The sequence below is a fragment of the Nothoprocta perdicaria genome, unplaced genomic scaffold (assembly GCF_003342845.1).
Source record: "Nothoprocta perdicaria isolate Ctin4 unplaced genomic scaffold, notPer1 scaffold_41, whole genome shotgun sequence".
Taxonomy (NCBI): domain Eukaryota; kingdom Metazoa; phylum Chordata; class Aves; order Tinamiformes; family Tinamidae; genus Nothoprocta; species Nothoprocta perdicaria.
The window spans coordinates 1119441-1147291 of record NW_020455655.1 but is presented as its reverse complement, the minus strand read 5'-3'; the positions used below and the strand labels follow the sequence as shown (position 1 = coordinate 1147291).

Sequence of the window (27851 nt, the reverse complement as noted above, 5' to 3'; positions counted from 1 at the left end):
GAATACATGTCCTGATACTCTATGGGGTGGGAGCTGGACCAGGCAATGCGTGAAGGATTGTGATAGGTAGCGGGTCAGTGAGAGCCAGAACCTTCTAGAGCAAGAGGAAGCAAAGGCAGAATTAAAAATAGAGGCAAAAAAATGCTTGGTATGCACCCAAGGGTCTGCTCCTGTGGCAAATTCAAGCGATAGTGTTGATGGAATTTTACACTGGAATAGGAAGCAGCCTGCTGTTGAAAAATAAATGCCAAGACCTTTAACACAAACAAATGTCTATGTGAAACTGTGTGTATTTATTTTGAGAATGACAGCCCTGAGTTTGATCGGAGCAGTTAACTCTATTTACATGGTGACTATCATGCTAAATATTCCAGTTAAAAAATACACAGAAGTAATTGGGAAGACCTACAGTGGAGTGAGGAGGGCYGGGTCTGAAAAACACACGGCTGGAACCAACAGCAGAAGATAACACAGCCTAATATTCAAACTGCTGTATTTAACGTCCATTCATGGTAAATTTTTTCCYGCCGACCATGATATTTCCGCTTTGTCCATCAATCTCACTCTTACATCAAAAGTCCTGTAGGCATTTGCAAAACATTTGCAGATCAGCAGTGCTTGCATGGAAGTCTGGAAGCCAAGTAGCCTCAGTGGTAATAGATAACACATGAAAAAGACTCCTTTTTTGCCACTGGGTATCACTTAATACTACTAGTGTATTCTTCCATATTTTTCCATAGAATAATCTTTTGTGTTTTTTAACTGTCTCACACAACATGTATAAAATTTAAAGTCTTTAATAAACCTTTCTCCTTTAGATCTCACACTTCCAGCATTATATTAATGCCTGTAGCTCATAATGAAGACACTAGAGGTCCTTTAAGCTACTGATTTATTGACAGCCTCTTTAAAAYAATGTCCTCTGGAGAGGGAAATAGTGGCAGAACATTAGACCTCAAAGACTTTGCCTACTTCACTACGTTCTTTTTTAATTATTATTATTTTTAAATCTTTAGATAGTTGGCTAGTTTGTCTGGAATTCTGCCAGGTAGAGCCAGTTCCTTTTCCTTTAATTAGAAACACCTAAGTGAAATAGTCTTCTCCAGAAAGGTGAGAAAAAAGAAAAGCAAACTGGCCCTTAACCCCTAGTGTGTGGATCTTGCCTCATTCTCTGTGGCTGTATGTTACACAAAACTTTGTGTGTTTGATTCTCCACACGTGCACCTGCTATGTGYAGAGAAAGGTTGGTGAGATATTTTTAAGGAATTAATTTAGCTTGGACAGCATTTYGGACAGACAGCTTCTCAATGGACAAATTAAGTGGTTAAGCAGGTACTATCAATACCATAAACCTGTGTGAACTTCCCTACTGAGAAGATGTTGGGGAGTAGGAGGGGGTCACATAGTTAAGAAGTTTGCCTCTGTCTGGAATTACTGTTTTGTAACTGCRTAATTAGAAAACAGGAAAAAAAWATATATATCTATATATATGTATGTATGTATGTTGTAGGATAGAGACCCTCATCCCTGCAGGCCGCTGCCCCTTTGTCTCCCAGCGTGGTTAAACAGTCAGCTGCTCCAGATGCTCTGCCCAGCAGGTCACAGATGGCCAGTTGTCCAGTTAACAGAGCTGAACATGGCCCTCAAATCTCCACTAAAATTATATCTGAGCTACATGCGGCAGATGAGAATATCTGAACAGGGCCAAAAGGACATTTGACCCAGTTAAGACTGCAGCTTTGATAATTTAGTCTGGATTTGATCTCTGTGCTATCCCTAAGTAGAATATTTTGACACATTAGAAAACATTGTCAAAGCCTAAGCCTAAGCCTAGAACACTGTCAAAGCCAAAACCTATTTTTGATGATTACATTAGAAACTACATACTTTAAGGAAAAAAAAATCCATTACCTAAGCAAACAGAAACACCTTCTACTTAGGGATGATACCAATGTTTCTGAACTGCTGTAGATTGCAAGTGCTGCAGGAAGAATCAGTCTGATGATAAATGGGAAAACTCCAGTGGGATTCAGCAAACTTTGTGTGAATAATCTTCATGTTCAATTCTACAAATATTTACCAGTACTGTTTAAATATTAATTACTATAAAGAATTTGCTGTGATATGTCCTACAGCTATACAGTGGTGAGCACATTGACAGTGCTCAGTGTGTACTGTAGCTGTGACAAAAGACACAGTTAGAAGTCACAGAGAAAAACCTTTGGCATTTTCCAAGCTTGATAGATCAGTGGAGATCCTTCTTCCAAGTTACATAAAGTTTGCAAGATCTGGGCATCTAAGTGTCATGCAGCATCTCTAAGGCTAAGATGATTCCATCAGTAACATAGCTCACACTTGTATAGTTCACTGCTGGTAAAAAAGCCAAACCTAACATYTTTACCGTACAGGTCTCAAGTAAGGTTTAAGCTTCTTAAGAGATCCTTTATTTTCTTTCAGAATTAAAAATATTTTAGGYACTCACCTAAACCACTGACAGTATATTCCAGATCACCGGCATCCAACAAAATGGGTCCATTCTCCTGCTGACCTTCTTCCTTGTAGTATAACTTGTACCCTTGAATAGCTGCAGTGTCCTCAGAGTCCTGCTGCCACTGTACTGTGATGGTCGTACAGTTCATCGGCTCCAAACGCAGCTCGGGAGACTTAGGTGCTGTTTTAGAGGAACATAAAYAACATTTATAGCATTTTTATATTCTAGAAAAAAATAACTTCTGTGTTCCATCTGGATTCCTGTCACTCCAAAGTTCACTCAAGGGTTTGATTCCAGATCATCTGAGTGTTTGCATTATTATTTCTTCATGAGATGAGCTGGCCTGATTTATACAGCTMAGGTATCAAATATGTGAACATTAAATGAATAAAGAACCAAAATAAACACAAAATAACAACATCCACTTTTGCTTCTACTTCACATGTCAGGTCTTGTACAAGATAGATTCGCTCCTCTTCAATTTGTGATCCTGAAACTACATATTAACTGCATTTAATTTATTACAGCAGCTACAAGTTTGCGCAAAGTATATAGATAACGATGGTTACAGCACTATTCTCTGGATCACYAAAGTCAATATGTGTAACAGGAAAACCTATTTCTAATTCTTGTACTACTTTTCCGAAAAAAATGTAGGCTTTGGACAAAACCTACAGTTTTGTCCCCCACTGACCCATTCCCAGGTTGCCAGTGACATAGGAGTTACCTTTCACACTGGTAGCTTTGGGAGTCCGGTGGGAAGTCCACAGCGAGGCCTCTCCCCATCCAACCCTGGTCGCAGCGGTGATTCGAACCAGATAGACGCTGTCAGGCCTCAGGCCTTCGAGGAGATGCTCGTCTGAAGTCCCGGGAAGCTCCAGCACCTGGATTTTGCTCTCGGTGCTGAGACGGAAAGACAAACGGTACAAGACCACCTGGCCTCGCCTGTACTTTGCCGGGATGGGCAGCCAAGAGATGAGAATATCTGTAGGACTCCGGCTTGTCAAGCTAATTTCAGGAGCTCGCAAGGGAACTAGAAAGAAAAAGGACAACATTCTTGAGCTCAGGGAAGACGGAGATGTAAAATTTACATCTGACACCTTAACTCACGCTGAGGTACCATCAGTGTGTGTGTATTGGCCAAGAGGGCTTGCAGACTCTTGTTTGTTTGGTGGATAATGGGACATGGCTCATACTTTTCACCTTCTGCACACAATATAGATTTAGGAAACTTCTCTTTATAAGGCCCTCAACACCATCTTCTTGCTGCTGGCACCTTACCGTTTAGACAAAGTGACTATTAAAGTTAAAACACCATAACTTAAATTGGGAGGCTGGACAACAACCTGTAGCTGCTGTTTCCTTCTGCCAACCATTTTACATGGGCAGTAATTCTTGGTAAGGAGRCAGGTGGACAACTGGGAGCTTTTTCCCTGCCAAAGCTTAGTTCTGACACAACCTGTCAACYGCTCCTAACCAACTGTCCCAAACTGTTGCTGCCACTGTGTTCTGGTTAGCTGAATCACTGCACAGAAATAGGTTATGTAGTCTTTCTGAAATACTGGTTTCAGTAACAAATATATACACATCAACAAAGAAAAAATACCATAACTTTTTGGTATGTCAAATGTCATGGCAAATTTTCTTTCACAAGTTGAAGGCAATGCAATGGGTGAGCAGTTTGATATGCGTTTCAGATGCCTGAGAACATCACGTTCATATTGCACATCTCAGTGTAAATAAATAATAATTTTTAAAAATATATGCTCATTTTAGGCAATGTTTTTGGTCTTACCATCCTCAAGGGTGTGCTGAGTCACGTGGTCTGACATCTGACTGGCTCCCAGAGGCATATATGCCACTATATAGAAGGTATAGTTGCTGGCAGGTTCCAGGTCATCAATGATGTAATGGGTTGTATCATTTCCAATGACCACTTGGTACTCTTCGTTATTTAAACCTGGCATAACACAAGCATTAAACGAATAATAATTAATAATAATAATAATAATAATAATAATAATAATAGCTGGCAATCTCTAAACATCAGAGCACCTTGTCTTTGAGATCTCACCAGATTATGTCATGCTCCTCTCCAACTTAGCTCTCACTATTTTTTCAGCCCTATAAAGTAAAAGCTCTTTTATGCACAGGAGCAACTGTGTCTTGCTGTGATGGAGACTGTGGTGTTTCAGGCTTTTCCTGAATAAGGGATGCTGAATGCAATTCTAAACCTCTTTTTAGAATTAGTCACAACAAACTGTGCCTAATGTACAGTAACAGAACAGACAAGYCCTAATAGTCTTATCATTCATAGCAAACCTTTAAATCTATTTGTTTAGAGTCAGGGCTTTTCTCAAAACCTATTTACAGAGCCTTCCTATAGCAGACGGGGAGGAATGCGAGGGCTCCACTCTATCAAAAACAAAAAACAAACAAAACAAACAGAGAGAAGTTGTTCAGCAAAAGGATCTCATTTTAGCCCTGCAAATTCTATTACGCTTGATTGACATGGTTTTTTCTTTAATTCAGAGAGAGGGCAATAGGAACAGCCCAGAAAGAGCTTCAAAAATGTTTTGCTCCTTAATGAGTTGTTAAAAAAAAAAAAATCTCAGCAATTCACATTAAGATATGCATAGCAACGTATGCAGCAGTCCTTGCCTTTGTTGGGCTTTATCCCTATAGAGGGAGGCTATAAAGTGGAATAAGTGTGGTGAAAGCTGCTGTGTTAACGAACAATTCACACCAAATGCATGTCAACTTAATCAAAACTCTGTAAGAGCCAGCTCCTCCTCTTCACAACCGAATTTATAAACAAAACGAAAGGCAAATTCCACCATTAAGTTTTCCCACATTTATGAATTAACTTGATAGCATTTTAATTAGACAAGATTACGAGCATCTCACAACAGACTAGTTAATGGCTTGTTAATTAGGAATTGCAAGGCACGATTTCTGACCTGCTAAACAAGATCCTTGAGCTCAAATTAAAAGGACTTGTTCTCTCATTGAAAGGATTGCTAGGCCTCATGCAGGGGCCCTAATGAAACAGCCATAATAGAGAACAAGGCTGCCCTTCCACCACAATCAGTGTCCCCTTTGTGCCTCCCCTAAATCACTAACAAGGAATTAACGCACTCCAACATGCACGCTCATCAGACCCTTATTCTTCTTGCTACTATGACCCTGATTCGAATGTAAAATATTCTGCTTAAAGGAGAAAAAAAAATACAAAAAAAGCACCTGTTAGGTTCTTCAGCCAACTTTATTAAAACACTAACTTTTTTATAGGAACGAGGGCCTGAACCTGTTTTTACAGTGAAGCCATCTGAATACTTGAGTTGTGAAATTAAATGATAAATGAYGGTATCTTTTGTATTCCAAGCACCTACCACATGCACACTTCAGAGCAAAGTCTCTGGAACTGCATGAGATGAATGCATTATCCAAACTTCCCTTCTGTACAGACGATGGGATCACAGGCATCAGTATAACTCCGGAGATTTAGCAAGTTTAGGTTTTCTTTTACAATGAAAAGTTGCTAACTCATTTATAGTGACAAATGAGTTTTCTAAACACAAATAAAAGCAATATGCTAATATAAAAAGTATAAAGAGAAAGGTTACTCGTACTACAAACTTGAAGCAGGTCTTTTGTGACACCAAGATATAAATTAACATTCATTAGGGACTCAAACAAATTGTGATGGTAGAAAGGGAAAGGTAGGCTGAAGAAAACAGTCAGCAGTGCATTCATGGGGACTATTTACAGGAACACCTAATTATCCAGAATGTTACAGAGCAAACAAGGTGTTGACAGTGTCTGCAGCCTATGCTAGCACTAAGCGACGGTGCCYATGTCTTCTTATGGGAAAAGGAAAACTTTTGACTCAATATTTATTTTGTTTTTCCTTAAACAAAGCTGGTTCTGCATTTGACATTACAGAACGGACTCACATGACATCACACACTTTCTAGCTTTTCTTTAAGGCCTCCAACACGTGGCTAACACCCTCAAAGATGTTCACAGCCTATCGCTTAGAAAAAGATTATTTTTGCAGGAGATGCAATCCAGTAGTCTTTGAATCCTGCCATTTTTCAGTAACACAGAACAGGACAGAAGTGTTTTTATGTCCAGATGCAGATTTGCTGGTRCTATGCAATCGAGTTATTAAAATTGCACAAAATGCTACATTTTGATTTCCAGCACTGGGGTTATTCCTCATAGCATTAGCCCTCCCCAGTCCCCCAGCGTGGAGTTCTTTACTGATATGAAAGAATGCACAACTGCCTTACCTAAAATAAACGTAAATATCACAAGGCAGCCTGGAAAGAGGGGAGAAARAAGGGATTTCTGACAGCAAGCTCAAATAATGCAGGGTTTGGGTTGTTCCAAGACAAGCTACAATCTCACCACACAAGATAAAGCTTTGGATAAACAAGAACAAAGAAATGAAGCAGGGGTTGAGCAACAGTTTTGCAGAGTACATTTTTTTCAGAAGACACCCCCATAGTGTGCAGGAATATCTCCTTCCCCAAAACACTTGCCCCATTCCCTCAGAGCTGCCTGGCTCTGCTCRCTGCGCTGGCATGGGACCCACAATTACCCAGCTCGCTCATCTAGTGTGACTTTATTCATATTAGCTTTGAGTGGGGCTGTGAGCACAATACCCCGGTGACTGGAAGAGTAGGGGGTAATTTCCCGCACCTCTTGTCCTCATTATCTTTTAAAACTCTTTCCTTCCTTCCCTCAAACAAAATTCTCTTGTGTCCTGAAAAACCCCACTTGCAAAAGCAAAGGCAGCTATTCCTGCATCAGTATTAGAGTAATTAAGCTGTCCWTCCTCTCCTCTGCTTAGCAGATGGCAGACCGGTATTCCTCGCTGAGAGCTGAGCATCTGCAGCCCCGTCCTTGAATAAACTAGTTACTGAATAGAGATGAGGAGGGGGAAAAAAAATAAAAAAAAGAAAAAAGCAATCACTTCTCCTATAAAACTGAGTTGCAGCTCAGGGGAGACGTGTCTCCTCTCTTCAAACCAGGCACGTAACAAATTTCAAAATCATTTCACAGTCACTTACTTTGCTTATGAAATATGAYGGCTTTAGGTCTCCTTAAAGATCCCCCCTAACTTAAAGACATGACTTAATAGTAAAAATGTTTTTAAAAGTTTAATTGCTCCTTTTTATCCTAGTTAGCTATTTCTTTTTATATAGAAAAATACGTAACGTTGCAGACAATAGAACAAAGTGCTCCTGGTTGTTTCAATGTATTTAAAAACCTAAGTATATTATTTTCGTTATAAAAATGAAAGAGCAAAATTAACTCACTTAGCTGAGACTCAAAAAGACAAGGGTTAAACCAGCAAGGTCTCAATTGTTTCTGCTTTCGAATATAGGAAAAGAATTCATGGATCTAGACATAACAGCTGCAAGAACCTCGATGCTGAGCYGTGATCCCCAAGCACACACAGGGACGTGGACAAGAGCAGGCAGATGCTCTGCTGAAGACAGGGAGGGAAATCCAGGCAGGAACACAGCAGTCCCTCCAAATTTCAGAGCCCATTTCCCCACTCTAATCTTCTCATCGGAGAGATTGGGCAATGGTGCAGTGGAGGAACACACAGCCCCGCAGATGAGATGATTTGGCAAAAGTTGATTTCCCTAAGAGAATTTCCTGTAAAGCACATGGGGTTTTATGTAGGTATGGCCTGATGCAGCCCTGGTTCAAATCCGGYAGGCTTTGCAGGGCCATACGAGTTCTTATCACATATAAGGAAGAAGTATGCAGGCACGCTTTAAATCAAGCACCACTTACCTTCTGCTTTCATGTAATGTACAGAGTATGCAATCACTTTGTCTGAATTATACAGGGGCCTCTCCCAGGCGAGCAGGATGGCYGAGCTGGACATGGTTTCGGCATGCACATTGTAGGGTGCGCTGGGTCTGTCTTCTGACATGACCACGGTAAGCCTGGCCCGGGACAGAACAGACCCCTGGCTATTCTCAGCCATGCACTGGTAAATGGCATCATCTTCAGGAATGATCTGATTAATCACCAGTTTACTGTGTGCAAAAGGAAAGAAAAAAAAAAACAGCTCTTGAATAAACCCAACACAACCACAATTATGTATTTGTCTCTGCCTTTTTTTTTAAGTGAGTTTAAGTGACGCACACTCTACTTATGTTTCTTTTCAACTAGAAACTGTTGTGTGGTTGTGAAATTTAGCAACCTGAAGTGCTCTTCTGAACCTACCACGTCAGCATTCACCTTCATGCCCACAGGGCCAGGCAGTGGGAAAACAAAACATATAAATCTACTGCTCTTTTGCAAAAAGAACAACCCTAGCACTGTCATTTCTTTGTTATTTTTCAATTTACATTTTCTTTAGAATTCTTTAGAATGCGCTGCTCAATCTAGAAAAGCTGTTAAAGTGGAGTCTCAAACAACTGGTTAGATTCCTGCTACACCTGGAAATCTACAGTAGCTTCTCAGAAAGTGGTGAAATCATTTCAGTTTCCCCGAGGGAGGGCAAAGATCACTAAAGGTCCTCTGAGGATTTTAGCTATTGACTAATCTGCATTCCTTTAGCCTGAGAGGTCCATTCAATGTCCAATTTTACTTAAGATTACTTGTGTTAAATCTTGCCTAGCTTTACTTATTTACAGGAATTTCATCCTTCAGTGAAAACTTAACTCATGTATACTGTTCAAGTGCGGCTGCCATGCAGTGATAACAACCTTACCTGTTGTACATTTTTATTCTGCCATTGGAGTGTATTCTCCTTCCATTTTTCAACCATGAGATCTTGGGGGCTGGAATTCCTTCTGCCTGACAGGCGAAACGAGCAGTGCCAGCCCGAGGCCTTGTTAAACTTTCCGGCCATTCCACAAATGAAGGGGGAGCTACAGGGAAGTAACAGGCAAAAATCAAGCACACAAATAAAAGGACAGGCACACCATGGCAAAAAGCATTTCCCACACACAAGCCTCTCTGCTCAGGCCACTTGAAAAACATAGAGACATATCTGTGCAAAAACCATATGTGCTTCATGTAGACAAAGTGACTTTAAAAAATAGGTATTATCTGCACAGAAAGTAACACTTATACACATTTTTGTTCATGCAGCTATGAAAACATACAAATATCATATATGCCAGGCTATGACACAAAGAGTGTGTGAATATTACATATTTAAATATTTTGTTATAGGATCGTGTTGCTTGTTGAAAAATCTGTCTTCCCAGAGCAAACATTGCACCTGGCTATCTGTGAGAGCAAACAAGCTGCTAGTTTATAACKCCCAAACGCCGAGTATTTGACACTCATCATCTAAGTCCACAGGCAGAAGGCAGCCACATTTCTGTCATCCGTTTCATCTTCTTGACCTCTGTCCCTGGCGCATGACACTCGATATTTTAATAAATAAACAAAAAATGAAAATAGCAGCCCCATGCAGACCACAGTTTGAGCGAAAAGCGGGTGCTGAGCACCCCGCGTTGTTCACAGCCAGCTCACCCAGCACGGTGAGAGTGGCCATGGCCACGGTGAAGTTCCGCGTGCCGGGGATGGTGGCTCGACAGACGTACACTCCTGCATGCTGCACCTTCACGTCCGAGATCATCAGGTTCCCATTTCCGAGGACGCGGGTATTGAAGACATCAATGGACTTATGGTCTATTCCGAAAGAGTGGGAGAAGGGGGGGTAAGAGGGCGCTAGAACAGCCTATCTAAACATAGTTGCCAAAATGCCAATGACATCAATTTCGATTTTAAAGTCAAGAGATATCAAGGGAGACCACAGATGAGTTTTCAGAGTAGACTGTTATGCTACTTTTTTTCTTGATTCTTTGTCTAGAAAAATCATTGGATCAATCAAGAAATACACACGTATTTTTCCTACTTTCAGAATAAAATGTAGGAAAACATTTGATGGTTTGGTTTGTACCTATTGGTAAAGCCCTGACTTCCCTCAGGTATTTATCAGCATTGAGGCAATTTTCACAGAATTTGCTGATCAAGAATATCATTCTTATTGCACTTCCTCTCTTCTTTCCCCTTCCACACAGTTTGCTAGAAGCCTGACTATAGCTAACAGAAGACCAAGCAGCCCGTTTATGCAGCATCCAAATCTCACTCACCTGCTGCTGAGAAGAACAGAGAGAGAAGCATTTAAAGGAAGCATTTAGGATTATTTTGCAGGATGTAACCAGTCCAACTTTAATTCGCTACAGTTTCTATCTCGAGTCTCCATGCCACTCAGCATCGGGTGGGCATCGTGTTGGGGACAGTGCATGACGGACAGCAGGACATGTGCAAGCCCAGAGCGCAGCCTCACTTACCCTGCGCTAACCTGCTAATCACTCTGTACTACATGAAGCCCCAGAACAGTAAACTAATTGCTGAAATCCCTCCTTTCCCCTTTTACTTCCTCTCCACTGGTTGAAGGTTGTGTGCTAAAGTTTAAGACTTACCTAACCGGCTCCATGAGACGATGGGCTTCGGATTCCCTGTGGCAACGCACTCCAGTATGACTGTTTGATGAAGAGACGCTGTAATGTTTTGAGGACCTGCTATTATAGCTGGCTTGTGAAATGGCTTCAAGTCAGACGCTGTGAAAAAATATCAGAAATTAAACAAACAAAATTAATTAAACTTGAAATAACGTGACAATTTTTAAAAGGATGCTTAAACTTAGAAAAAAACCCTTTAATTCTCATAATTCATACCAAATAGGTTTTTAACAAGACATGAGAAAGCAAAATTATTACTCAAGTGAATGTGCCACCAAACAGGTAGTGCTTTTCACTGCATATAAACATTTTTACTGTACTATAAAGAGGACTGTAATGCCACGGAAGCACCTCATAGGCTGGGTACCTGGGATAACACTCAGCACGGCCTCAGCACTTTTACGTCTGTTGGCTGTCGTTGTGGCAACACATCGGTAATTCCCAGCATCTCTCTGCTCAACGCCGTAGATCTGAAGAACTCCTGTGGGTAGAGCCGTTACCCTGCCACGGAAATGGAAAAGAAACATAGATAAATGCTCAGCCAGCAAACACAACCACAGCAAGGGCGGCTTGATTTGCAAACGGCCCTTGCTGCACTGACCTGACACAGCAGGCTGGGGTCTCTCAAAAGCATCCTCAACCTGTGACTCTCCTCCCTKCACTGATCCCTCCACAAGAGCACAGAAATTTACTTTTAACCAGCAAATCGTTTCTCATCCTCAGAAGCAACCATCCCAGCCTTCTTTAGTCAGCTAATACAGTCACATTATGCAGGCTGGATCATTTTTTGACAGTGATTTCCAATATACTGGCACAAAACTGCTATATGTCTCCCCTTCTCACCCCCCCAAAAAGTTTTCAATTTTATGCTTTTCTTTTTCTGGTGCATGCTAGATATCTCAGACATAGGCAACAAAAGTTGCATGCTAAGAAGGAAAGGAACAGGTTCAATGCCCTGGAAAGGGAGAGGACCTTGCAGGGAGCAGGTTGGATACATTAAGCTAACTGATTCAAGAGAGAAGTGCCTCTCAGCCAATGCTCCTAGCATTAAGAGTTTCAATTCCATTTTCTGCACATAAAATTCTTTATCAGCCATCTGAAGAAAAGCACGTTCAGCATCAATTCTTTTACATTGTCCCTGTGAAAACATGCTATGGGCTCAAACTGTTCCCACAGCCAGAGTCCAGCTATTCTGCATCTCGTACAGATCATTTTCTCAAAATCACCACAGGAAATAAAGAGCACCCTCACACGTGCAGGTCCGCATACCTGTCCGTGACCAGAGGTAAAGCTGTCCGATTCACCTCCCACGTGATGACCGCGGGAGGACTTGCTGTTACCTTACAGGCAAATCGAGCTACTCCACCTTCCTGGACTTCAGCTGACAGTGGCTGGACTTCAAAGGCAGAAATGGCTGAAAACGAGAGAATGGGGAATTCAAAGCACTAATGCAAAGAAAAATTTCCTGGCTAAGTGAAACTCCAGGATTGAACAACCTGCCAGAGCAAAGAGCATGTTCGCGTGTTCCCATCCACCCCACCGTGTCGCCGCGCTGCAGCCTCACGGGCAGACGGATCTCCTTGCTAAGGATTCCCTCGGGAGAGGYGTCCTGGCAGGCCGAGCCACCAGCTGCTCCCTGATGCAAATACACGGCCCTTGGACACTGGTTTGGCAGGAGACTCCGGGGACCCCCCAGGGGCCACAGCTGCTGACGGCCGMTCTCGATGCCGGCACCTCTGTGGCACCCTGGGGTCCCCCCAAGTGAAACTGAACCCGGAGGCGCCAGTCCCTCTTGTCTCTATTTCACTCTCTGTGCGCAGGGCCAGACTTGTGCTTAAGGGATGTTCCAACAGCAAATGCAGTGTTTTACATTCATCAAGCTTTTCTGAAAGGCTGATATTGCAGCAAACTAGGCCAGTTTGCTTAGTTTTTGGAATAAGGGATACTATAAAACAGAAAATACTAAGGACAACACAAATCAACTTAGGGCAAAGGGGTTTTGTGCTATAGCACACGGCTAGGGCACCTGAAAGCGCCGTGTTTCAACGTTTGGTCTCTATAAAGACTACAGAATCACACCCAGAATTGCTTTATATTGACAAGATTATTTAAAGTGTCACAGTCAGAACACAAAAACCTAATATCCAGCTTTCAGGAAAAACTAAGCAAACAGAAGGATTTATTCCCATGCATCCTGTACATTGAAGAGTAAAAGACAGTGGCGAGACTCAAGCACCAGAAAAGAAACTCATGAATTCAGTTACACTGTTTCACTATTTAAAGTTACATTATTTCACTATTTAAAGAAATCCAATGAAAGTTACTAACTGAAGTTGATTAAAAAGGAAAAGGAACAAGTTACTTTCTCAGAAATTTAATCTTCAAGATAACAAGTCAGAATTACAGGAAAGAAAAAAAAGGTCTCATTAATGCCACTAAGGGTGGTTTAGAAACAGGAGTGAAACAACACACATACACGCACACCATTGATTATCTCCCAATCCACCTTAATTTATACCCCATTTTTCAGTTTCTCTGAATACTTGTTCCTTCTGTAGCTTACTCTTTACGTGGATCTCTGGTTTCTTCTTAATTCTAACTTTATTTGTGCCAGTAAAATCTGTTTTTACAGGTCTGCTGCTGCCTTGTGAAACCTGACCTCTTTGTACCAGGCTTGTTTTCAGGGCAAGCACCGATACCGACTCCGAACCCCAAAACAGAGTCATTAAAGCTGTGCTGTTAAAGAGGCCAGAGCTCTATAAAACGGATAAGAAACAAAGTCTCAAGAGACGTGTGCTGTTCCTGAAAACAACCCTGCAAAATGCAATAAATGTAAGTGCCTTTTTATTTGAGGTTCTCCCCCTGCTTCTCAAGCCTATTTAAATCATTTTGCTCGCAGATTTATAGCCCAAAACAATTACTGATACTCCCCAAAGCCGACGCGCCCGACATCTCCCTTGGATGATGCATCCATCTCCCTTGGTGCATCTACCCAGGAACACCCGGATTACAGACCAAATAAGCAAAACACCTCATCAGAAGCTCACTCCTCACATGGGTTTGCTTGGGCACCGCCATCACTCCTGAAGCAAAGCCCTGATGCCCTCCACAGAGCAGGCGCCAGGGCTGCTCTGCCCCACACATTTTCCCCCATCCACCAGGCTGTGGGGACACAGCCACCTCACGCCTGTTGGGCCATTAAGGGCCTTTCCAAGGGATCTCTGCCCTAAGAGGCAAAATAAACTCAACAACCTATGTATTTATAATTAAGTTTTATCACACAGGCCAGCTGACATGAGGTGAGCTTGCCCTGTAATTATACAATAAAGAAATAAGAATAGAAGATAAATCCACTGAACGGGAATTACTCCCTGACCTGCAACAGCAGCACAGAATCAGTTTTCATCCGGGCAGGCTGCAGCAGACACTGTGAAACTCTCCAGCACCGGACACCGACCTCTGCAGTGTCCCTCAAGAGGTAAYAGCCTCTCCGAGAGATGAACGGCCTGCTGGAAAGCACAGAGGACACAGCACTGCTCRGAGCCAGCCCGTGCTAATGCTGTGTGCATCACATGGTAACCTCAGCCCTTCACATGAAACCAAGACTTTTTTTTTTAATTAATTCTTGGGCAAAAAGGTCTCACTTGAAAAAATAAGCTTGTTCATTATCCAAAAGCTCTGACTAGTTCAATGCAACAGATTTCATTACAGCACGCAATAAATCCAATGTCCCATTTTCTCTTTTTTGATACATTTCCACACAAGCAGTACTTAAACACCAAACAGCCTGTGTGAGGAATACACAAGCTCCTCAGATTGTTTTAGACTTGGCGTTCAGCARGATCCCTCGTGTGTTTGAGGGGGCACGTGTCTTTTTTGCAGGACTGAGGCTTCACACTGGTGATGGGAGGAGTTCTGCCATGCCCAGATGGAAGCAAATTTCCAAGCCACTCGCTCCATGATGGATCAGATGGGATGCAATCCTTGCAGGAGCAGGGCCTGCTYGTGTCTGCACCGCACGCAGCGGCAGCTGGGGCACGTGGAGCTGGAGCCGAGCCATCTAATGGGCGGATCTTTATTGAATTACCCAGGAGATGCTGGTGAAAATTAAATAAGCAGAGTACCCAGGAGCTCAGATTCTGCTGAGCACTCTCGGTTCAGAGGTGAACTTCACACAAATGGTGTGATGGGGATTACATTACTCACGGCCACAAGTGAGCACGGACCGTCACGGATGAGGTTCTGCACGCGCTGCCCACGGCCATGGCGGCCTCTCCTCCACCCTAACATCAGACTTAAGTGTCGAGAACTACCATTATTATACTTGAAGAGACAGAAAGACCTATTCAAAGTTGAGGTATAAAAAAATATGAGATTTCAGGAAAAAAACAACCTGCCCCACAAAAGTAGATTAGAAGACCTGACTCTGAAGGAAACTGGAGAGAGAAATGACTCTTATAAATGTCTTACAAATATCCAGAACTCATGCTAGGATGGACAGGGATGGATGAATCTCATCGATCAGTGAGAGCAGAAAAGCAGCCAAAGGCCTTAGCCGTAGCCGGGACGTCCAGTGATGCTTACGGAAGGAGATGGACCAGCAGTGTTATGCCAAGGAACAGGCGAGCACAGGAAGCAATGGACTCACTAGGGAAGGGGGTGTCACCTACCCACCCCAGAGAGTAACACCAGCGCTGCCACCACCTCGCAGCAAAGGCCTCCATAGGGATGCTCTCCTGAAGGGAACCATTCTGTCTTCCAGAAACCTCCAGAACCTGCTAGTTTTTCTCCCCAAGCAAAAAGACAATTTGTATGAGGAGCCTTGAATAAACTATTTTCCACTTCCAACCCTCACCCCCAGCCCTTCTCTTTCACTCTTCTTTGCTCTTCACAGCTTTATCAGCATATTGCCTTTTACATCAGTAGGCTCCAAAATCCATGCAGATAAGATAATAAAGTCAGCACATAAACAAAAGCATAGCTAAGAAAGAGACAGTGCCAGAAGCCTCCCTCTCTGTGAGGAAACGCCAGCAAAGGATATCCAAAGACATACAAAACAATTCAGGTGTGCGGTGCCCTCAGCTCAGCCTGGAATTCAGACACCTTTGCACATTCCTGGTATTCGGCAGCCAAGGGACTGGGGCGGCTCCTGCACTGTCCTTACACACGGACGTGCTTCAACCCAAGTAAATCAATAAACTTATTGAAAAGTGTCAGGATGATCAAGGGCCCCCGAGGACGGCCTCCCTAACGCAGTGCGTCTGTGCAGTTACACTGGAAAGAGGGAGGGATCTTTACTGACATACAAATATAAAATACTAACCTACTTACTTAAAATGCAGCTGTATTCAGGATTTGAAAGTGAGCTGAATTTGGTATGTTTTGTAGCAACACAAGCTTACATCATTCAGCCTGCCTGCCCCCTAAATCTTTAATCATATATACGATAAAGAATATATATGATATTATATATGTAYAGCCAGCAGTCTACAAAAGAATGCTGCTTTTGCAGAAAAACATCCATGCAAGAACACTACAGAATACAAGAGGAGGAAAAAAAACCCCGAACATTTCAAAGTTAAACACAACTTGCTCCTTTTTAACTACAAACCAGTTATAAGATGTTTCAATATAAAATTCACAGTCTTACCAAAACCAACTGAACCCCACAACTCAGCGTGTGCATACAAGTATCAGAGTCCCACACTAAGTCAGCCCCAGGTTTCAGAGAATCGACAGATGACAGATTTTGAACCATCTGAAATGCCAGGTTTTTAGTAAGCAGCTATGGAAGCAGCTTAAGCATTAACTGACTCGGACAACATTTACAGTCTACATGCTCCTAAGAGGAAGAGTATTTTGCTCAGGGGCTGAGGACCTGCTACTCTCAGGTCTGATTTCAGTTTTAATTCACATCCTGCATCTGGGACAGATATACTGCCCCGTACATTACAATTAACTAACYGGGAGGATAATTGAGAATAAAGCTGCTGCATTGATTTGATTCTATCAATAACTGATATGGGGCACTTATTATTCTGTTTATTTAAAGGATTTTTTTTTAGCCATTTACTTTTCAATCTCCTAGCAGGTACTGTATTAAAAATTTAAAGAAGGGGAATCAGAATTACAGTTTTTTCAGAATCCAACCATATTTCACACGGATGGTTACTGTTCTGATGCTGCGCAAAAGGCTCCAGGATGGAAAAGGGCAGAGCTGCACTTTGGAGCCACCAGTTTAGCACCACAGCTTGGGCTCCTCCCCTCCCACCTCACTTTTTCTAAAATTTAATCAAAATGCAGTGACAAATCTAGTAGCTACTGAAGTAGCTTATTAGTAACCACAAAAAAATGTTCACAAATCAAGCCAGAATGAGAGTCAGACATTTAAGAAAAATGACAAATACCTTTTTTTTTTTTTTTTCCTACTTTGTTGACACCTATAGGAAGTCTTACCTTGATTTCAATAGGCCTTGAGTCAGGACCTTATGCTAAACATAACAGATACCTCATTAAGGSAACACTGTACTTGTATGCATAGATGATGCACACATGGTCCCGGAATCCTGGCAYATTCTGTTTCACTGGGATCAGGAGGAGAGAAGAAGGAAGACTGCATAGGGAAAGCGGTTATTGCTTTTTCCCTTTATAATCCTTAAAAAGATACTTTTGAGTGTGAACTGTACCAGTTCTTCCACTATGAACACAAACCTAGAAAATAAGATGGTTATAAGGCTCTAAATATTGAGGGGAAAAAAAAAAAAAAAAACCAAAAAACAAACAAACAAAAAAAAAACCACAACCAAAGTGGCAAGATTAGAGACCTCCTTTCTGCAGGATGAGAATCCTGCAAGCAAATCTCATGAGCCAGGGCTCATGAAGGGCTCACCATTGCGCTTCGCCATTCCCTATGGAAAACCCGGTGGGCTCACGTCCCGCGTTGTGAGGGGTCCCCAGCACTTGGGGCTACCTGGGGCTCGCAGGCAGGAGCAAACCCTTTGGTGGCATCAGTCTGCGAGACCCTTTCCAAGAAAAACCTGTATTTGGAGTTCTGGACGGCCCCAAATCTGCTCTGCATATAGGCATAATTAGAGCCAGCTTTCGCCAAGAAATACCAAGGGGACCCRGGTGACACAATGAGTGAGGATTTGGGCCATCTGCCCTTTCTGCTGTCCTAGATTCATCACCTCTGCCCCAGGCAAACCCGCACCTGGGCCCCGATGGGCAGGCCCAAGGGCAAGCTCCTTCCTTCCAGGGCTTCCTGCGGCTTCGTGTCCAACGGGCCGCAGTGCTTTGCGGCCGGGAAAGAGCCCGCTCTGCTGAACCTCACGGTCACCTCCGTGCAAAACATCTGCCTCTGCCCACGTAAACTTGGCTCTGAACTTGGAACTGAACAAGGAGATGGAGATGCAATAAAGATGAGAATAGGAAGAAATAGCCTAAATCCAAGTTTGTCGTTACATTCTGTATCAGCTTCTTATATTTTGATCAAGATCCCTGTTTGCATGATTGAACAGCACCAAGAAACTTCAACGGCAAAAAGACCCTCAAGAACCCCCAATAAAAGTATATTTTTACATGTACAGTTGTAATAAATTAATGGTATTACCCATTAACAGCAATTCCATAAATAACCTTGTGCCAGTGTATCAGCTAGAGCAAAAAAAAAAATTACAAAACAAATATCAAAATAATGTATTAAACTAAAGGGTGATGAATGAAATACCAAAGTCTCAAACACCAAGGCTGSTTTATTTTCTGTTAGTTAATAGCAGTTTAAATGCAGGCACACATATTCAGTGAATAAATGCATAAGGAAAAGGTAAACAGATTTTTGCCTCTGACTTTTGAAGAACAGGTAGAAAACGAAGAAAAAAAGTCTCTCCTTAAACACTGAAATCCCTTCACACAGGGCTCCAGAGGATCAATACTTCCTAGCTCTGTGTGCATACTTCCCAATTTGCTCTTTTTAATACAGGCTGGTATTCTTAACTTGTACTAAACCAATTATATTTTCATTTTTCCTCTCTTATTCTGAGCAACTTGCTCACAGATATTTAAGAAGTATGACTTTGTATTGTGATTTCAAAACAAATATACAGATGACTAGGAATTAATCTCCAAGCTCTGACAGGGAAGGGGAAAGAAAGAAACCATTAACTTCATATAGAATATTGTTTTGCAATACAATGCCTCGGAATTACTTAATACATTAAAGTCTCTGGACAACAATGTCCAAGGGTTTTTTTTTCCCTCCTTTTTAAAGTAGCACTTGCTCTATTCCAAACTAGCCACTAGTTTTCTGGTACTGAAGAATGCTATAATCTAAAGGCAATGAAATGGAGAAGCAAAGAGGTCAACAGCCTGAGCACCCTCGAACAAAAGTTCCCTTGGAGATGTCAGCTGCAATCTCATTTGTTTCCTCTAACACTTTCAGGTCCCCCTGCTTTTTTCTTTAAAGCTCCTAATTCAGTGGCTGACAAATGATCACTTTAAAAATCCCTGTACAGGAATAACCGAGTCTGGATATGTCCACTGGAGATCACTGAGCTCTCCCCAGCTAGCATCAGGGCTAGGTTTTATAAAACTTCTTCTGGACACACACAAACATATACACACTTGCACCATCAGCTTCTCATCAGATTTTTCATATGTTGTATCTGCTATTCCCAAAAACTCTGAAGTCAACTGGGCTATCCTGGATTAGGTAGCTAGGGAAATGTTTGCATAATTTGTTCTCTTCTTTCCTGCTCCATTTTTTTTTTTTTTTTTAGAAACTTTGAAAGTTTGAAAGTACACTGGCATTTCCATATGCAGGCTGGAAAGAGCAGGTTTCCTGGTATGCCCCAGAAAGGCCAAAAAGCCAAAAGAAGAGAGTCAAATGGAGGCAGAGCAAAGAGCTCACAGGAAAGAAGAGACTGAGCTGAGGTGCRGTAAAGAAAATTGTTTCCTTCCCTTTGCAATTCCTGGGGAATTGCAAATGGCCTTTTATTTCTACGATGTGATTTTCCCTAAGGTTTTTGCTTTCTTTTCTTAAAGCTTGCTTTCCCTCTGAGTTTCTGAGAGTGCAAGAGCTGCAGACAAGGTCTCCAGGAGTCAGCACCGTGTTCAGCTGCTCCAGGGAAAAGCCAGCAGCAAAATAAAGGTGGCAGGGCTGRGAAGAGCTTCCCACGAGGAGCAGCCCTGCACGGGCCACCCCTTCCTGCACACAGGAGCATCCCCGGGCAGAACCGAGCTCCCACACGGCCATTTACCCAGGGCCTTGCGAGCGGTCAGGCCTCCAAATATTGGCAAAGGACAAACTAAAGGGCACCCCAAGCCCTCAGCACCCACACACAGGGCTGGCTATTTAAGCTCCTTTCTTTGGATAACGCTGAATTCAAAATTAACTTGATGTTGCTTTCACTGTGGTAAAAGGTGGATGCTCAGAAATATGTGATTCTGTAGGTTCAACAGTTTGTTGTTTGTATGTCTGATATACCCTACTGAATCGTGTAAAGGAGCATGAGAGATTTGATCTTCTCACTTTTGAGAGCATCCCAGCTGGAGTCTTCCTTCCYGGCTTATCTATCTTGCAGGCAACACTGTGTGGTCACCAGAGTGCACAATAAATGCTAATGCACTTATCGAGGAATTCCCCTCTGCTCTTCTGCAGACAGAAATGCAGGAAATAGTAGAGAAAAGGCACACACTAAGCCACATTAACCAGCTTCAAAGCTCTTCTACTTGTGTGGCTGCTCGCATTCAGGGCAAAGAACACACCAGTTTTTCCCTCGCAAGAGCCGCTTTTCCTTCAGCAGTTTGCCAAGCGATTGCCTTCTAGTGTCTGTGCTTAATCCTACAGATGCCTTTCTTTGGAGTTGTTGCCATTCTGTGAAGAATTAGTTCTGCTTAATAGCCCAACTGTTGCACRGGGAACATCCAACACAGTTTTGAGCTTTGCAACATGAGGAGAAGGATCAGAGCACGAGCAGGGCGGTGCAACAAAASGCAGGGCCCTCCACGACTATCCTGATTTGGATAAAAATTTTAAAAACGCTCTAAGGGAAAACAGTAGTTAAAAATTAAAAAATTGACTGCTATCACCTAAAGTTCCCGAAAGCAACCAAAAAAAGGACAAGGGCACCTAAGTGAGACTGCTGGGGGAAACAAAAAGGCAATTTCAGCACTAGGCAACATGGACCTCCAGGGCTGCAAGCTGGGGAGCAGCCCCGTTCTGACCAGGGTATTTCCTGCGCATGGAAAGCAGACGGGAAAGATCTCCRATTATCAGTTAGGCACCTTTGAAAATAAATAGAGGCTATTCCTGACCAGAAGCGGGGAAAAAATAAGACAAAAGAGAGCGGAGGTGGGAGGGGGCTCGTGGCAGAGCAGAGCGCAGCGCCCGCTGCCCACGTTCATCGATCAGGGCGAGCGGGGCCCAGAGCATCCCGGGGCACGGGGTCCCACACATTCCTGCGCCGCTGCCCTCGCGCCCGCGGGGAGGCCGAGGAAGAGGCTCCCTTCCTTGGGGGGCAGAGCCCCTGGGAGCGAGTGTAAGCGGATACCCAGGCGCTCCGAGCCTTCGCACTGGCAGAAACGCTGTCCCTGAGGGACACGGGCGCTGTCCGCCTCTCACGGCGCTGCGGAATCGGATGAAACCCGCRCCGTGGCTGTAGAGCGCAGGGCGGGGACACGGGGAATTCGAGCCCTTCCGAATGTCAACACTGCCGCTCATCCCGGGGGAGAGGAAGGCAGAGAGGCCCCYGCGCAAGGGCCAAACGCCTTGAAGTCATTTCCCTGCTGCCAAATGCCCCCGGCCGCTCCCGCTAYGGCTCCTACGCCGCACAGCAGCGAGCGGCCACATCCCGACCGCCCAGGAGCAGCACGGGGAAAACAGATAAAGGCTGCACACACACAGAAACTGCAAGTATTGGAAGTTTTGTTCAGTACTGCTTATGGATTGAAAACTATTTAAACCCTCTAATTAAGTGTTTATCTGTAAAACTTCAGGGAGTGAGGGGGAGTTCTAAATTCTGGCAATTTTTATATCAAGCAAATCAGTGATGTGCCTTACAGATTAAAAAAAAAAAAAGAAATAAAATTAAATTCTCTTCAATGAAATGGAAATCTGTATTTTTTCCTCCGAGTATCTGTTTTCTCACATTCTGTAATGTATCTGGAAACTGAGCTGTAAATTGATTCCAAATGCATTCCAAAAGTGCCCATAGCAAAGGAAAACAGAARAAAACTAAAAAAGGCCTTCAAAAGGAGGCTCTTTTTCAAGTAAATCCACTTTTTCTGGGCCATGAGCTCCAGTTGCTGCCTGCTGCAGGACAGGAGGCACAAGAGGTGGGTTCCCAGTTTGCCCAGTCACCCTGCTGGTAGCTGCATCCTCCTAAGCACACGGTTATTTGGGTACCCACCTACTCTCACACACTCTCATACTCATCCACTGTATTGCAGGGACAAGTCTGCAGCACAATGAAGCCCCCTGCAAATCAAGTGTGATCACATCTAAGGAAACTTTTCCACCATTCTCCTTTTCTTTGATTTTTAAAGCTTTGCCAAGCATCTCCAAGTCARGGCCCTCAAGATACCAGAAAGGTGCCCAGGCAGCACCTGGGCTGGAGCTGTTGGCTTCTCCAGCCCCAAACGGACACCGATACCAGCTGACATGGAATACCTGGAAAACAGGGCTGCGTGACCACGGCATCGCCGAGCCTGACGCAAGAGTAAGTGCAGGTGGGAAAGCGGRCTGATTCGACAGACCATGCATTTATCCCCACACACAGACGAGCTCCCACCCTTGTGCTCTTAAGGTAGTTAAGCCACTCATTTATCTCCGCAAATAGAAAATTCTCCCTCTCCCCCCTACCCTGAAAAGCAGGGGAGAGAGGATTACAGTAGACCAAGTCACTCAGCATTTTCTTCTAAATTACACACTTGTACTTCCACCAGCAGAAGTGTAACACCTTGGCCTGCAGCCAGCCAGAAATCCCTCATAATGCGTTCAATAAGCCAAATCAAAACAATACATAGTTTATATGAGTGGGGCAAAGAAACTTGAAGGTCATATTTCATATGCTGCAGCTCATCATGTTCATTCAAACAGAGGCAGGAGGTTAACTGGTGGGATCTGCTCTTTAATGCCTGTTATTTCCAGTGGAAGGAGCCAAGCAAGGAGGCTTCTCCCGCTCCGCTGTTGAGAAAAGGATCAGCAGGAGGATCTCGGCGTGCAGGAAAGCTGCCCAGCCGAAGGGAAGAGGATGGGGGGGTGTTTTGGTGCATTAGCTACAGAATTACAAACGTGGTTCAAGCTTCTGTACAGCAACACTTCCCTCTGCTAGAAAATATGATCCTATAACAGCATTAGAAAAAAATAAATGGATAGATGGCACTTCTGTCTCCTTGGAAGATGCTGGGTTTATAGCATCTGGCTATTGATAAACAACAGCAACTTGCTGTTGTTTATCAGGTGCAAATGGGCACTGGATGGAAGAAGATCCTAAGTTCCGTCCTTTGCTGCTGCCTGTGTCATCTGCAGGATGTAGCTGATCAGCCTGATCCCACAGAATTTATTGTTTTCTYCACTGTAAGCAGAAATAACACATGGATCTTTTAGTTACACCAGGCTTCTCTGGATGGTGTATCACCATAGACATGAGAGGTTTTACGAGCATTAATGTTAAAAGTTTGKATTAATAGAAATGAAAGTCATATCAGCTGTCCGCTCATCTGATCACAAAAATCTGCATGGATTTGTTGGCCAAAACAGCTCCATCGACAGGGAGAACAGTGGCAAGGGTCCGCGACCGCCGCACACCGYGAGCCTCTCGCTCCGAGGGCAGGGCCGCGCGGGGCCTCCCCGTCCACACGTGCCCCCCAACACCCTAAACCTCTTCCCTGGCCAAAGGCAGAAAACATCCCAGTGATCTGCATTTCCGAAGCTGGAGAAACGAAGTTGTGCAGCAGCGCTGCCCTGGGCAGACACACGCTCCGGGAGGGATCCATCCGCACCATCCCTGCACCCAGCAGTTGCCAAACTTCACAACCCGGGGATCACCCCACAGGTTTTTGCTTAGTCCGAGTCTCTTCCCAGTGCCACATTTCTCTTCCCCTTCCTGCCCTCTAGACACATGAGACCTCTCACACCTCCACCTTCCCGCCCCAAACTTCCTCTTCAGCTAATTAGAGCCTTGGCTCCACTCGCTGCAGCTCTGCAGCCCCGCTGGCTTCTCCAGGCCCCGCTAAATCCTCACACCTCAGCTCCTCGCTAAGTCAGAGCAGCGAGAAGCAGCGAGGTGCCCGCGCGGGGACCGCGAGAGGGACGCGCCAGCGCGGCCTCCAGGACCCAGCTCAGCACCAACGGCATCTTCTGCCGCTCCAGCAGCCCAAGCTGAGCGGTCCCTGCTGAACATGTGCAAACAGCAGGCTTTGTCCTCAGAATTTACAGAACAGACTTGGAAATACATGATGTTTACTATATGTTTACTATATTCTTGAGGACTATTTTCAATAAAATCTATGACTATAGGAAAGCCTAATATAGTATCTTAAATCTCTCTCATATCTGACAACCATCAGCAGATTAGATACTCCTTTTGTGCAGTAGTTTGCAGTTAATTTACGACAGATATACATGTGTTTGTGTGTATATATGCGTATACATATAAACACACATACACTATCCACAGTAAATGTGTATATATAATATAGACCCAGTTTTGAGTTTTTGTTTGTTTGTTTTTTCTTTTGAAGTCACACCGGCCCAGTAATTCTATACACGGAYGGGAAAGAGGATAAAGCAGTGTGTGGATTGGAGGGATTCACCATCTGAAAGCTTTTATTCCTCCACGGTGAAGGAAAGTTATGACCTTTGACATGTGGCTATGGTGCCAAAGAAACTGCTCATAAATGTGTGTCAGTAAAGAAGCAAAAATCAATAAATTCATTTAATCCAGTGAACTATGATGTAGTGGGAGACAATATATTTTAAAGGGCCAACTGTTCTTTCTCACAAAAGATCATTTTCCTAATGGATTTTTGGATATTCCTGTTTTGGAAGGTTTTAAAATCTGAACATGATCTCTGGTCCACTAGTCATTATTTCAGTTGTTTATGCTAAAATCACAAGCACTCTCGTGCCTGCCCTATGGGCCCCAGCACTGCGGGGTTCAGGGCAGCCTCCCCGTCACCAGCGTCTCCCACCACGAGAACCCAACCCAGCGGCTCTTCCAAGCGCTTGTTGTTCCATGGGTGCTCAAGAGCAGCAGAAATGAGATATCGTCCATCATTCCTCACATACTCATGTTAAAAGACCAAATGAATCACTGCCCTACGACAAGTATTGCAAAGCCTTTCAGCAAAGCATTTGGGCACCTATTGGATCACTCATATCAATCAGCAATAAGCAGCACCAGGTAAAGATGACAACTATTAACAATAATGATGCAAAGCCATGTGCTGAGAATATCACAAAACTCCCATGAACAAGAAAACCACAGTCAGTTTCTTGGTCCCTCTATGAATACTTGCCTGCTCCAGGGTCCAGTGTCCCAAATACTGGAAAACATAATTACATAATTTGGGATAAGAATCCCAAATACTGGAAAACATAATTACTCCTAGAAACAAGGTTCACAATCTAAGATAAAGAAGTTACTAAGGGGATTAAACACATTTTTTTCCACCACTGAGAAATAAAAACAAAGAAAACTCTCACACCCAAATATGTCTGTCTTTCTTAAGGGAATATATTTGTTTGCTTAAAAAACCAAAGCATTACAATGGAGGGCAACATATCAGCATGCAAACTCAAACCCATGGGCTGCCGCAGTGCAGGGGGACCGAGGACTGGTGCCTGCTCCTCCAGCAGCAGTTGGGTGGTTGGGTGACACGAGTGGAGGCCCCTTCCTAGCACAGCCTGGCCGCGCCACACAGAGCAGCGTCCGCTTCCAGCCCCTGCTGCAGAGCAGGGATGGATCTGCTTGCYAACTGCACGCTGTTTGCACAAACGAGCATCAAAAGGCAGAGGAAAAGGAGCCGTCCGGGTGCTCACAGACGCTTCGGGGAGGCGGCGGAAGCGGGAGGGAAGTTTCACCCATGTAATCTGGGACCAAGTTGCACCAAGTTGCTCTCTCCTCAGGCAAAAATGAGGGAGTCGTGCCAGAAGTGCCAGGGGCACTTCCAGTTAGCGTCGCTTTGCCGGATGCCACAGACACGTTCAATGACAAAATGATAAATGTCTGTCAATGGCTTCCTAAAGTCAGTGAATCCTGCTTACAAAGAGCACACGAAATGCACAGCTCTGCCCGAGGCGCACGTTACAGTTATTAGAGGTTTGCCAGGGACCTTGATGGGGACAGCAAAGTGGTAATTTAACAATATACACTAGTTAATCTACTGATAAATTACCTGATAATCAGTAATATACTGAAGATCCGAAGAGCAAAAGTAAGTAAAAAAAAAGTTATTTACAACTCCTTAACATTTAAAGACCCTGAATTTGATTTTAAAACTTATTTGAAAAGAAAATGGCTTGATAACTTCCAGTTGAAACACGATGTAAAACAAAAGACAATACTGGGTAACATTAAGTTACCTTGCATTTCAGCATATAATGCAAGGGCCATCAAGACAGCTTTTCCTTAATTGTAATTATCTGACCACTTGAGCAAGATGTTGCACTGCTGCCCAATCATTTTTACCTAATCTAAATTTGGGGTCAAAAGTGACCTCAAAATATCTTATGACACTTCCCTCCTCGGGCTTTCACAGCTGTGAAAATAAGCTCCCCCGGAACACAGGAGCTGCTTCCAGGCACTCAACATAGTGAACAAGAGGGAAGAGGGGGCTACCAGCAATGGTGTTGAAACTCCCGAGCAAGAACCTACCATATATGACTAATCTGTAAAGAGAAAAATTAAAAACAGTGTGCACCTGACTCGAGAGCTTGGAGCACATGCTGCAGAGGCTGAKGAGATATAAAAGAGAGTTATTTTCCTCCTCAGACTTTCTCTTGTATTGTCTTTAATCTTACAAGACTCAAAGGAGAGGCTGAAATCAAAATTCCAGACCTTGTGGAGTGGAAGATCTCAAGAGAAAGATCCTTTGGGCAACCCAGGATTTGAGCATAGAGCCATTTGCATCTACTGGGACATCCAAAGCAGATTAGATACTACTGTGTGGCAAAATCCTATCAACAGTTAAAAATCCAGCCTCTTCTCTCCTTTTATAATTCTATCAATTCACCAGTGACAAAGAGCTGTAGGTTTACACACAAGAAATTTGGTTTGAATTAAACGGGAATAAACAATGCCATCAATCAGTATGGCCAGGAATCTCATCCGAGGTCACAGAGCAGCTTCTGTTCACTGAATCCCCTTCAGTTTGCACCATCCATGCATCCACATGTGAGAAATACACATATCAAGCTGTACAGATTTAGTTTAACCACCCCATACCCATACAGGGAATGTTAGAAGGATGGCATATTTAATGCTTGCAATTACTTTTGCCTATCCTTTATCCTGGTCAAGCAGGCTGATCACCTCTTTCAAAGCTGCATCTCATATTCAAATCACCTCCAAAGGGAASTGCTACACCTGAGATCTAGGCAGCGAATTCCCATTACACACAAATTCCCATTACACGCACTTCTTGCACAATGCAAAGCACTGCTATCACAGGGATCAAAAGCAGAGCTCTGGCACATTCTAGAACAAGGCAAGCATCAGAAGCTTGTGGAGGAGGTAAGAATTGCTCCTTTTGCAGCAATATATCACTCAGTGGGGCCTGTAATTACTGATGAACTCTTCCCTCCCTTTTGAAGTATCCCACTCATGCCTCCTGAGGTTGTGAGTCAGGAA

General features: G+C 43.5%; 1 protein-coding gene across 1 annotated transcript in view; it reads right to left on the bottom strand.

Annotated features, from left to right (window-relative positions):
* The window catches only part of PRTG (protogenin), a 65045-nt gene that overhangs the window by 28845 nt on the left and 8349 nt on the right, over positions 1-27851 (bottom strand). Inside the window, exons 3-11 of the mRNA XM_026045806.1 lie at positions 12271-12415; positions 11369-11502; positions 10963-11100; positions 10007-10165; positions 9234-9393; positions 8306-8553; positions 4287-4451; positions 3219-3524; positions 2483-2671 (exon numbers count right to left, since the gene is read on the bottom strand). Coding sequence (XP_025901591.1) covers positions 2483-2671; positions 3219-3524; positions 4287-4451; positions 8306-8553; positions 9234-9393; positions 10007-10165; positions 10963-11100; positions 11369-11502; positions 12271-12415 — 1644 coding nt within the window. The remainder of the gene's footprint in view (positions 1-2482; positions 2672-3218; positions 3525-4286; positions 4452-8305; positions 8554-9233; positions 9394-10006; positions 10166-10962; positions 11101-11368; positions 11503-12270; positions 12416-27851) is intronic.